Raw genomic sequence first — 13,123 nt, 5'->3', positions numbered from 1 at the left:
TATTAACATGGCCCTTGTCTACAAAACTAGTGATTTCAACTCCTACAAACATACCAATATGAGAAAACATAGTTTTTTGTAAATCATTACAATTTGACATATTCGATGAACCAACAAATTTTTGTTATTAGTATGTATTTAGTATGGTACAAAATCTTATATGAGAGTGTGTCGCGGATTATAAATGAGGTTATTGATAGGCATTAATGGCATTAGGATGGGGAAATTGTTAGTATTTCTTATAAGTTAATATTACAATTTTAGAGACGTTTCCGATAAATAATTAACAGGATAACTGACGATGTCTTAATTATATAACCCGTCAAAAGTCAAAAAGAATTTTATTTGCAATTTGGTGGGAAATACTATCTTCCCCTCAACACTTTTACCGCCACCTCACAACCTCTAAATTCACCATCTCTTTCCCTCTGGGTCTCATCAACGCCACACCTCCGCCTTGTCTATCACCTTTAATCGTCCTCCATATTTTTCGAAGTTCTCGTCTTCAGGCATTAAATTGACTGATGACCTTGATTAATATATGTTTATGCCGATTTTGTACCAAGTAAGCAAAAGTATTGGGGAGCCAACAACAAGAACAATATACTATAGTGATATGGAATAAATAACGAATAATGAAAAGGTAAACAAAAGATTAAGAACACAAACAATTGTTGACGCGGAAAACCCAAAAAATGGGAAAAATCGCGGGTGATACTCTTGACCACCAATCCACTATGAAGATGCCTCAATCAATACAAGCGCATAAATACAATTAGCCTTCAAAGTTTGCCCAATAATAATAGAATGTATGAGAGAAAATATTAGTTAGAAGCCTAGAAATAATGCATTGTGAGAGTGTAGGAGCTAGAGAGAGAATATTAGTTAGACAAGACTGAGAGTTAATGGTAGCTCCTCCCCCCAAAATAAACTATATATCCTATTTATATTTGACCGAAAGAAAATCTTGATTGTTGTTGTAGTGCTTCCTTCAAAATAGGGGGTAGCTCTATCTCCTCAACTGCCTCCTTATTCTTCTCTTAATTTGTTAAAGATTAAATCAACTCCTCCCACCATATGCTCTCTTGTGATAACTGAGTCCTTGCACTTGAAATCCAACACGTAAATTCTAGGGCCCAACAATATAAAGCCTGAAAACTTTACAAAAAAAGAAAGTTGGGTTGCAGAAGTAGTCTACTATTGATAATAGAGAGGAAGTTCAACGTCAAAAAGCATCATACATTAACTGTCAGTAAATCTTTGAATTTTCAAGTCCATTTTACTAAAGAAACTAACTAGAAAACTAAACAGAATCCCAGAAATAGAAACCTTAACCCCAACCTTCCCAAAAAATAAAAGAAGTTATAACTGTGCTTTCACCATCTCTGAGACCTAAATGACTAAAACCCATACTTGTATGATACAAGAAAGTGGCGTAAAATAAATATGAAGATCTTTTCTGAGCCTTCATTAGACAATGTTTTAAGCCGTGGATGATCAATATATACCACGACGAACAACAAACACTGGCTCATAATTCATGTATTCAGTTGCATACACAATGCTACTGGCTCCTTGTACACACTGTGCTCATAGTGTGAGCATGAGAAGGCCTCCATGCCGAAGCAGTAAGTAGACAAAGATCCTTCCATCCGAGCTTAAGGGTACCGTTGTCTTCTACCAAAGTATATCCATCAGAAGGGAACATGCCTAGGAGCAAAGTAGCTTGAGCAGCTGCATTACCTGCTAAGGAGATACCTCTAAACCCGGATTGCTGTAATTTTTCTTTCCAACTCGCGAACTTTGGATCTCCGGTCCTAGATGGCCCTCCAACAGCTAGAACATTGCGGATCTCCCTAGAGAGTAGTTGTTGTTCTACCACATTCCTCTCCTCGCTGTCTTCCCCATAGCTCGCTCCTAAGGAATCGAAGAGGGCTGAATAGTAGTGGATCGCCTCCACGAATCTCCCTAGGAAGGTACCTGTGCGGCTTAGGTCTTGTTCTACCACCGTTACAACCTTTGGTGCCAATCTGCAATCATATTCATTCGTTAGTTTAGTACATCATGGACTACTACATACTTCTTCTGTTTCAAAATAGTTGCACCATTAGCATTTGATCACTATTCATCAACCAACTTTGACAAGCTTTCTCTTATAATTATATAAGGAAAAAACATAGTCAAGTATGATCTTAAATTCATCTCAACACGAGGATTCCAAATATCAACTTTCTATAACTTTTACTTATACGCAATTAGAGATATTAACGTTCAAAAAAACATCTTGGCAAACGTAAAAAAGCAAACGATGCAACTATTTTGAAACGGAGGAAGTATCTTCAAACGTATTTTTCCAGTTGATTTAGGCTATATACATTATTGTATACTAAGAAACATATAGAGAAAGTAATTTTATGATTTCAGTTGCTTTATCAAATGAAGTTCCGTTTATCTAAGGGTACTATACTACTATGTAAGCAACTTGGTCACTCCTAAGAAGTAGAACTCCCAAGAAATTGTTCTTCTTAAACATTTCCAACCAAAGAGTGCCGCAATTTTGAACTCGTCACAAGCTTTCACTTCTTTTATTTATGTCGACCAAACATACATTCGTGACTTACACTATGATTTCAATCATAGAGAACAATTTTTCATTCAAATTTTCGACAGACAGATTCTCCATTAGCATAGTAAAATGTAACCATCAATGCAGGGGTGGTTTTTAGCGCATGCAATCACGGTCATGGAATAGGGCCCCAAAATATATCTATTTTTAATTGTTTGAAGATTAGATAAAAGAAAACATTTGGATTAGTAGTAAAAGTGTAAGGGAAACTTTTGAAGACACTCGCCATTAGCCAATTGTAAATACGAATCTTATACTCTATCATTTTTCGAACTACAAATGAAAGGTATCATTGAGAAAATTATACATGACTCCCATTATTTTAGCCCATATTTACCCCGCCCCTACATGAATGATGATTAGATAGCTAACTATTATTGACAAATCATTAACCAAAAAGTCCAATGGCATATGCCCCAAGTAATACGTGTTGAATATTACTACACGTAAAAGATCTACACTCTATAACAAATCATTCATTTTGAGAAAATGTTGTGACAAAAAAAATATCGAGACAAGTTGGCTGAATTTGTGGACTTTTAACAACATATTCTGAAGCTATGATACCAAATTACTGTAGCTACTATTTAGTCCTCTAGTATATGAATAAAATAGACAACTCGACAAAAAAACTATAGTATTACTGGATTCTCTTTTTGATAAAGTTAACAGTCAATTCCCCATTTCCAACACAAGAACTCTTACTTTTTAACTTAATAGTTTAATTGTCCTCTTATCATTGAGATCCTATGACACTAAGCTTTTTAAGTTGCTTTGGGCACATCAATCTTCCATAATCTCAAAAGTTGTTAGTAGCACAATTAAAAGTCAAAACTTTCCTACTAATGCACGTACTACACACACATTTAGCAATAATCAAACCAAGAGCTTAGCAAAATGGCTACAATTATGCAGTGGCCCGTTTTTTTGGATTGAGAAAACTGAACTATACTAAAGTGAACTGCGAGAAACTGAACTATATTAAAGTGAATTGCGAGAAACTGAACTAAACTGAAAATAAGTACAACATAACATAATCTAACACTATTTAACTTATAGTTATATATTATTCTCTTAAAGCGAATTTTATTTAAATAAGTTTCTTATTCTAGCATCCGAGGACTGCGGTTAGCAGGATCATTATTAGAATTTGTTTAACTTAGTGAAACTTTTTTTCCTAAATAGAACTCAACAGTCGCTACCTTAATTAAGAGGTGTTGTTATGTTTAAACCTTTTAATGGAGATAAATTTCCTTCTTCTATTACAAATCAATTAAGCTTTAGATAATTAGATGTAAGGGTTCTTCTTGAATATGACATTGCAAAATTTTTCTGGTTTGGGCTCTAAATACACATCAAAATTCTTTCACAACTGCATCTAAAATCTTTTGACCATACAAAAATAAGTTTGATGATTTATGTTCGATTAAACTCTAATAGATTCATATATGTTCAAAAAGATAAGGGTGAGAATCTACAATGGTAAGCTACAATCACTTGTAGTTTTGTGTGCCATATAAGATTTCTAAACTACTTCATTTTCAAGCTATAACATCTCCCGATGACAAATTACAACCACTTGTAATTTTTGTAGGTCCCACATGTTATTTACTTATGGAAATTGAGAAATAAGATGTAAAGGTATAAGTAGGGCCCACAAAAAATTAAACACTACATGGTTTTGCCAAGCTACAACCTCTTTTCTACTCTAATAACAAAACAAGTAGCTTCAACTTTTAACAAATTGCAAGCAAGGACCTAATATGAGCCGCTGGAGTCGCTCTCTCTATTTATGTCAAATTAGCAAGTACATTACTTTGATCCCCTATCATGGTGAAAATTTTATTTAATTGACTAGACTATTGCTATCATTCTAACAATGTTCATACTTCATAGTACTATAAGCATAATAAAACTCATATATCTATAGAATTTTATCTCTCTCTCTTATCTCATCATCACCAGTTTTTTTTACCACGGTAAGAATCTAAAAAAAATAAAATAAAATCATTATTAGAGAATTAGTAGTTCTACTCTATAACTAGCAATAGTATACTACAATTAGCATAATGAAATCAATGAATAATGCACAAAGAAAAAACATACACAAACAACAATTTATAACTATCTTGGGGTAAAAATGATTATGAATATTTACCTTTGTAAGAGCCAAAGAGTGTTGGTATCAGACCCAGTAACATCATACAAAGAATGTTGCAACCAATGAACAGCAACAGCTTCTCTTTTACTAACATGCAATCTCTCCAAATCCAAGTTACCTATCTTCTCCGCCACCGGTATAAACTCAAACGGCAAGCCTAACTTCTCAGCAAAGTCCGACAACCGTTTACCGGTTGCTTCGAGAGCTTCCATGGACGTCCCAAGCCCGGTAAGTCTAACGAAAGGCGGTCCGCCAGGCCGAGATGCTAAAATGTGGAAAAGTCCAGGCCATTGTAGGCCTTGCATGATATCAAGATCAATAATGTGAACTCTCTCTTCTCTTTGAAAAGCCTCTTGAATAGCTTGATTAGCTGTGAAGTGAGAAAATTTAACAAATGGACTTATTCCATTGAATACTTGGAATGCTGATACTAGTTTTTGGTAATGTGGGATTGAAGGTAATGCTGTGTGAATGCCAAGGCAAGAGCTCACTAAACGAGCTGACATAGCTTCGGAGAAATACGCCGCAACGCGTTGTGCGGAGGTGCCGAATGGTGTAGCCCACTCGGAGATTTCCACTAGCATTTTGTTGGCATCATCAAATTTGTCTGCGGAGACAGCTTCGGCACATTGGAGTAATAGGGTGAGTAGGTGTAATCCTTCCTCATCCCTCTTCCTTTGCCGAAGCTCCTCCCGCTCCCTTTCCCTCGCCACCGCAGTAACTTGCTGCGGTGGCGGAGGAGTGGGAGCGGGTGGTGTCCCAACAACAGTAGACGGGGATTCCTCTGTCCCTACTACTGTTGTTGAGCCCACCCCCGGATCAGAACCCCGAGAATCAAGATTATTCTCGGGGTTCTGATCCGAGTTACCCTCCACAGCGTGAGATGTCTCAGGCTGTGGAGGGTTTTGGTTTGACATTGACATTGACATTGAATTTGAATTGTTACTATTGCCGCCACCACCAACACATCCACCTTCATTGATCGACAAAGGTTGTTGTTGTTGTGGTTGTTGTTGTCTAGGAAGAGACGAGGGAGGCGTATTCATCGCCGCCCCTCCCCAGTTCATATTTGCATTACATTCAGCCGCAGCAGCAGCAAGAGGAGAGAAATAGTCAATATCACTCAAATTGCTGTTATAATAAGCTTTATTATTATTATGCAAACCAGGTTGATGAATAGAATTACTAGTGTTGCTGATTCTGGAAAAACCAGGTTGTTGATTTTGTTGCTTATGAAATTGAGGATGAGACATAGTTGTAGTAGGAGTAGGATGTGGTGGTGGTGGTGGAAGTGGTTGCGCAACAAGTGGGTCTGCTAAAGACCGAAGCCTAAACTCAATAACAGCACCAAGGTTAGGGTTACACGGGTAAATAATCTCTCTAACATTTTGAATCAACTGAGGAATAGAAATGGAATTAGATGTCTGAATCAAATCCTTTATAATACCATCAATCCACCCAGGATCTTCCATTGAAGTAGCACCACCAACCATTGAACTCGAACCCGAGTTCGAAAAATTAGTCATACTTATACTAGTACTCCTATTGTTTGACACTACAACATTTCTATCAACCACAGGTGGAAATAAAGGCAGCCCAGAAAACCCACAAACAAGAGGCTGCTGATCACTACCATCTGTCGCTGCATCACCACCAGTGTTATATTCTTGCTGCTGTTGCTGATACTGAGGCTGCTGATGATGTTGTTGTGGTAGCATAAGTTGTTGGCGCGCATTAATACGATGATCTAAAATTTCATTGTTATTTGTTGGTAGAGAAGGAGGGCGCTCCATCTCGGAAGCGGTCCTCTTTCTTACCATCTTAGTATTGGTATTGGTATTGGTCCTGTCGATGCTCGAACTCGGAAGAGAATTGGTTTGAGGAGGGTTAGACATTAATGGATTAGTAGTACTAGTAGTGGAGTAAGTTGAAAATGGAGAAGAAAGATTAGCATAATAAGGAGAAGAAGGAGGAGAAGAAGGATGATGATGATGATAATAATAATAAGGAAAGAGGATATTAGGGTCAGGAAAGAAGGTAGAAGAAGCAGCCATACAGAAAGAGGAAGAAGAGGAAAAGGGTAAAGAATGGGGGGGCTCAAAGGGAGGTGGGTGGTTGTGTTTTTGGGAGATTAGATGTAAGGAATAATGGATGTGTTCTGATTGTCGTCATTTTTCTTGACTCATTTTATTTGGCATCCTAACATGGGATAACTCACCTTTTATCTCTTGTACTTACTCTTCATCTTTACTAATTTAATATGGCTCTTGTTTTGAAGAATATTTGTCCTCTTGACCATCTCAATTACCTTTTACATCAGGTTTGATAAATATTTAACCGGTAGATGGATTAGATATAAGTTTTTGTGTAATAAATGTTATTTTTGTATATAACAAATGTTGTTTGTGGATGTAAAAATATTGTTTCTTTTTCGTATAATAAATAAGAGGAAAAAAACACAAACAACATTTGTTGTACAGAAATTTGTATCTAACACATCTACGTGTTAGATGTTTATCATTCCTCCTTTTACTTGCCCTCGTCTTTTTCTTTTTCGTTTTTTCTTCATTAAACACTCTCTTTGCCAATATTATTTGAACGGGATTTTTTTTATAAGGTAAGATGAGGTCTCACGTAAGTAGGGAAAATTGAAAATCCCTTTTTGCATGGGTTCAAACCCAATCTCATGATCTTTGAAAACGGATGTGATGCTAGGTTTTCACCTGCGGCTCTATTTAGACTAGATATGCATATGTTGCATCTCGAACTACTAGTACATCTTCTAGAAAAATGCACATTTAATTTAAAAGAATGCACATGATAAAAAAAAATATGCGCATTTAATTGAAAAATATGTAAGAAAATTCATTTCATTTTTCTTATTTTAAGAATCTTCTCACTTGACCCTAAACTTAATCGAAATCAATAAGTAATTTTATGCTAACTATAATGGTAAAATGCGTGGATTCTTTCTTTCAGGGTGGGTGAGCGGCTATGGGTGCTTATCGAGCTAGCCGAGCCCGAATAGCGTTGGGCTCGGCTCGAGCCCGTTTAACTTTTCATGGGCTCGGCTAGGCTCGCCGAGCTCGTGATTAGAATTTGCGGCTTGAGCTCGGCTCGTGAGCTAATTTAGGCTCGGCTCATGAGCTCGATTAGGGTTTTGCGTTTTGAGCCTTCGAGGATTACTCTTCTCTATCTTTTTTGTTTTATTTTTCTTTTTAATTGTTTTTACCTTTTCTTTTATCTTTCTTCTGTTATATACCTTAGGTAATATCTCAAAAGAAATACTTAATATAAATTTTTATATATATAAACAATTTTTTAATATATAAATAATTTTTTATAAAATAATTTTTAATATAAAATTTTTTTTTAGTATAAAATAACAATTGAGCTATTCACGAGCTTTACGAGTCGAGCTTTGCCTAGCTCGACTTGACTCATTTAAGTCTCGAGCTGAGCCCGAGCTCGAGCCGAGCTTCAATGAGCCAGCTTTGATCGAGCAGAGCCCGAGATGCTCGCGAGCTTATCAGGCTCATTATCACCCCTAGGTGAGCCTAAGGGTTATTACAAAAATGTTGCAATTAATATAAGACAGTTAGATATAAAAAAATGTTGCGATTTCATATGAGATTAATTGGGTATTAACATGTTGAAAACTTTTGTTTTCGTTTATATTCCTCATCATTAACTAAAACTAATCAAGATTATTTCAATTCTTAAGAAAATTAAAACTTTATCTAAATTTATTATTCTTGTTGGAAGTATATTCACTTGAGACAATCTATTATTGTTAAAGATGTACTACATCGTGTAAATTATATAAAAATAATATAAACTTTACTCTATGATCCATTAATCCCTCCCAAGTCCCCAATTCCCAAACTATATAGACTTGTAGTAGTACTACACCACTATAATTTATAATTAAATTGTCAAAAAAGGAAGATTTATCCTAAACTAAGACAAAAAACGGTTGTAAAAGTGAGTAGAGTATTAGAGTAACATTGAAAATGAAATAGACATTCTTAGAAAATGTGCTGTTAATTTTATTTTCTTTTGTTACCTTGAAAAGTTCACAATTTCCCAAAACCCAAAAACAACATAAAATAGACATTAGAGGCACGAAGTCCATGATGAATATTGAAGGGTTCCACCTAAAAAATTACACTTTACAAGTCTCGACATTGAGTAGTAGTACTCCCTAGTAACGATAGGAGATAGAAAAAAGAGTGAAAGAAGAAGCCAAATTTATGAAAAAGCTGACAAGTATAGATGCTAGTATTGAAAGCAAAATGTCAAACACTAACGTCGCATTTTGGGGAACTGAGATGAGCCTAATCTTTGATTCTTTGCCTCTTTTTTTTTATTTTCTTCTTCATTGAGAAATTTAGATAGATAGATAGCTCTTTCTTCGACCACACCACGCACTGTCGTTGCCTAAGCTCTCTTCTATTGTCTCCTTTCTCACTTCTTACCTTTGTCTTTCTCTTTTCTTAACATTATCATTGTTTTCTTTCTATGATGAAATTATTCTTCTCTATTTTATCTTCAATTTGTTTGTGGTTTGTTTTGATGTGTTAAGGAAATGTCTTGATGTAAATCCGGATTTGAAATACTTGAATATTCTATGGATGACTGTTTGTATGGTTTATGACTAGACTCGATATTTGTCTAATCCGATTGAAGTTGATATGAGTTTTACCTACGTTGAATTGTGAAGTCCCGATCAGATGTTCAAATTGACTTCAACATGATTGGAGTCCGAATGAACTCGAACTTGTTTATATGTATATTAGTGTAATATTGTATGTACACAAGATAGAGAAAAATTCTATTCGAATTAGGTTTGTATTGTAACACTATATATATATATAATGGCACGGTTAACCCAATCAGGTTAAGTTAGGGTTAACCTAATAAGGTTAACACAATTATTCTCTACACTTGTACATGGTATCAGAGCCTAAGTAAAACATATATGAAGTGACCCAACATGAACCCATATTGAAATACCTCAATCGGTAAATTTATATCTACTAAGCAAGGCTACGTTGACGGTACGCAGGGATTTTTTTTTTTTTGGGCATATTTTGGGAATTAAAACCCACTTTTGCATTATTCAAAAAAAAAAATCATACTATGGATTCCATTCAAATGACATAATAAACAAAATTCAAGTTAACAAATTACAAAAATATTTTTTTGACATCAGACGATTTTGCTTAGTAGATATAAATTTATATGAAATAAAGACGGAAAAAAGAAAGCATGAAAAACACTTAAAGAGTAATAGACGGAAGCAATGGTGGGCGACAAGCTCGTGCTAAGTCCTGAGCTTGTTGGACACGATCACACGAGATCTTAGTGATGCAGCACCAAATCATTCGAGCAAGGGAACGAATATCATTAAGGGTCCAAATGAGGGAAACATCTTGGATCTTGGTAGAAACCAAATGGCGGATAAGCAATTCAACCAAATGATGATACCACCCAAGGATATTGTATGGTCCACCAAGCCACTTCGGCCACGACAATGGAAGCATATAACAAGATCTCACACGATCACATTTTTCTTTACATAAAAATTACAAAACACGGTCAAAGAAGAATGTGTAAATACTCCATCTGTTTCATATTAATTTATTCACTTTATTTTAGGGGAGAACCAAGGAGGAAGTACAAAAATATGAAGAGAAAAACTGAAAAGGTGGAGAGAGAAACTAAAAAGTGTGAGAGAGAAACAAAAGAGTGGGTTAAAATATTAAAAAGTGAATGAGATGGGTGGAAAAAGAGAAGAAAGTAGATGTGATATGTTACCAAATGTAAGAAAAAGCAACAGTATATAGATTAAAAAGAACGGACTAAAAAAGAAAGTGTGTAGATTAAAAAGAAACAGAGGGAGTGGTAAAAGTCAAAACATGTCATCTATTTTGAAACGAAATAAATATTATTTTAGTGAATACTATATATTTAACATTTATAATCATTTTTTTTACAATAATTTATAATCATTCTTATCTAAATTATAATAGCGAACGTAAAATAACCTTCATTAATGTCCTTGCAAAAAAACTCTTTTCTGACTTGTTATGTTTAAAAACAAATTATAATCATCAATTATACAAAGCCATTGAAGCCCTACCAATGTTTCAATTTTGATTACAAATAGAAGGGTTCGTTACTTGGTTAGCATGAGAAAGGGGGCCAATAACGTCGTTACTCATATTTCCTCAACTCAAGAGAAGGAAACTAGGAAAGTTCACAATTGACATCATTACAGTTTTGGACCATATTTTGGTTATTTATGAGATTGGTTGGGTCGATTTAATGAATTTTCTTGCACAAACAGTTAATGCTCAGTCTAGTAGAACAAGGAATACCACATATAGTGACAAATTCATTAACTTGAGTCGTACAAATTTCCACCTTATTCCAAATATATGCACAATTGTTCTGCACCTCTTAAGTCAGATATTTTTTTGTCCATGTTTAGTAAGAGTAGTAAGAAAATTTCTATCTCACTCTTTCATGAATCTACTCTATATCATTGAAAAAGACGAGAAACTTGCATGTCATTATGTCATATAGTTCAACATGAGTCTATTATAAGAGTAAATAAGAAATTGTTTGTGATTGAGATTTGTATGAGGCCAGTTTAGGAATTTGACAAAGAGATGTTTGTCGTTAAACATTTTTGAATGGCTCTTTCATGAACTTTTAAGGCTTAAATTTTAATTGCACAAAAATTTACTCAAGGGTAATCCTTACGCTTGCAGACAGGGATGGGTATGGGATCAGGACCGTAATCCGACTATATTGTACCCGATTCTAATTTTAGAATATAATATGTGTCTAACTTTTTCTAGACCCTAAGGGTTTGGGTTTGGATCCAAGTAAACTTAATAGGGTTCGTGTTGAGATATTCTAGGCATGATTTGTTATGATTTTATATGATTCTATCCTATCTTGTATTCTTATCTTTTGTTGGTGGCTCCCTAATATATTATGGGCATGTATTTCACACGTTAGAATCATAATAACAAAAACTTCTTCTGCCTTTCTCTCTATTCTATCATGGTATCAAAGCAGGTTCTGCAAACCATCAAAACCTAATTTTTTTTTCAAAACCCCTTCGGCATGGCAGGCGAGGATGTTCCTCCGCCACCACCACCCAAAATAGATTCTTCATCACCGTTTTATCTCGGGCCGCAAGATCAGCCTGGTGATTTTCTCACTCCTACCCGCCTTCGTCATGATACTTATGCAGATTGGGCATCTGACATTCAATTAGCATTGGTTGCCCGCCGAAAATTCGGCTTCGTTGATGGTAGTATCTCGGCGCCTATTCCTCCCTGCACCGACAGCGATTGGCTCACCATTCAAGCCATGCTCGTGTCCTGGATCACCAACACCATCACTCCAGAGGTAAAAAGTACATTAACTAAATTTCGTGATCCTAAACGATTATGGGATCATCTTCACCAACGTTTTTCTGTTGTTAATGGACGTCGCATACAACAAATAAAATCCTCTATTGCTCGTTGTGAACAACCTCGTAACATGTCTATTTCCACCTATTTCGGCCAACTGAATGTTTTATGGGAAGAGCTTTCTCTTCTTGAACCTCTTATCACATGTTCTTGTTGTTCTAAATGTACTGCTGGTGATCTTCACAATCAACGACCTTTCTCTCTATTCTATCAGTTCGGGTTTGAGTCTTAATATTCTAGATACAGGCTCTACTCATACCCTACACTTGGACCATAAAGTTATTTAATATTCTTTGAAAAATTTGTCAGAAACAACCTTTTAAAAAATATAGCAAAATAAGATCTTAAAAATATTTTTTTTGCAAGGAACAACATTGACCAAGTATTTTGCAAATTCGACTAACTAAAACTAAACATGGAAAGGCACGTAATCGTAATCCATGTTTCTTATGTTTAAACTCGATTTTCCTTCATATACTGATGAAGTCAACATTGGAAAATACTTGGTCAATGTCCAAAAATGGATAAAAACAGGGTTGAAACATAAGAGATGCAATTCACAAGCACACCACATGTTTGGTTTTAACGAGTCAACGCAGAAAAATGTTTGGTCAATGCCGGAAAATGGGTCGAGGATATTCTTCGCATGCAGAGACATATTTTTTACCACAAACATCTATAATTACATAAAAGTAAAAACTAAAAAATCACATTTTATGAAAGTGCGTCACGAGATGAATCTAACAAGATCCCACTTCACTATGTTTTTCATTATGTACAAAATTTTAGTCAAAGTGAAAAATGTAAATAGTGAAAAAATAGAATTGTTACATTTAATTCGGA

At 35.2% G+C, this 13,123-nt stretch overlaps 1 protein-coding gene across 1 annotated transcript; it reads right to left on the bottom strand.

Moving 5' to 3' along the window:
- Positions 1 to 1,218: 1,218 nt before the first annotated feature.
- On the bottom strand, positions 1,219 to 7,003 carry LOC104904740 (protein SCARECROW). Its single transcript, XM_010693105.4, has 2 exons — positions 4,785 to 7,003; positions 1,219 to 2,030 (listed from the first exon to the last, which is right to left on the bottom strand). Exons 1-2 carry the CDS (start codon positions 6,839 to 6,841, stop codon positions 1,565 to 1,567), a joined length of 2,523 nt encoding a protein of 840 aa, XP_010691407.1. The 5' UTR covers positions 6,842 to 7,003; the 3' UTR covers positions 1,219 to 1,564.
- Positions 7,004 to 13,123: the final 6,120 nt, after the last annotated feature.

This window comes from Beta vulgaris, chromosome 9 (assembly GCF_026745355.1).
Source record: "Beta vulgaris subsp. vulgaris cultivar EL10 chromosome 9, EL10.2, whole genome shotgun sequence".
Taxonomy (NCBI): domain Eukaryota; kingdom Viridiplantae; phylum Streptophyta; class Magnoliopsida; order Caryophyllales; family Amaranthaceae; genus Beta; species Beta vulgaris.
This window is presented reverse-complemented; position numbering and strand designations above follow the sequence as displayed.

Bases quoted from the DNA above. Each gene is read 5' to 3' on its own strand.
- LOC104904740 (XM_010693105.4), bottom strand. From the start codon at position 6,841: ATGGCTGCTTCTTCTACCTTCTTTCCTGACCCTAATATCCTCTTTCCT. The intron at 2,031-4,784 runs GTAAATATTCAT...ATATGATTGCAG, and splicing joins ACTCTTTGGCTCTTACAAAG to ATTGGCACCAAAGGTTGTAA.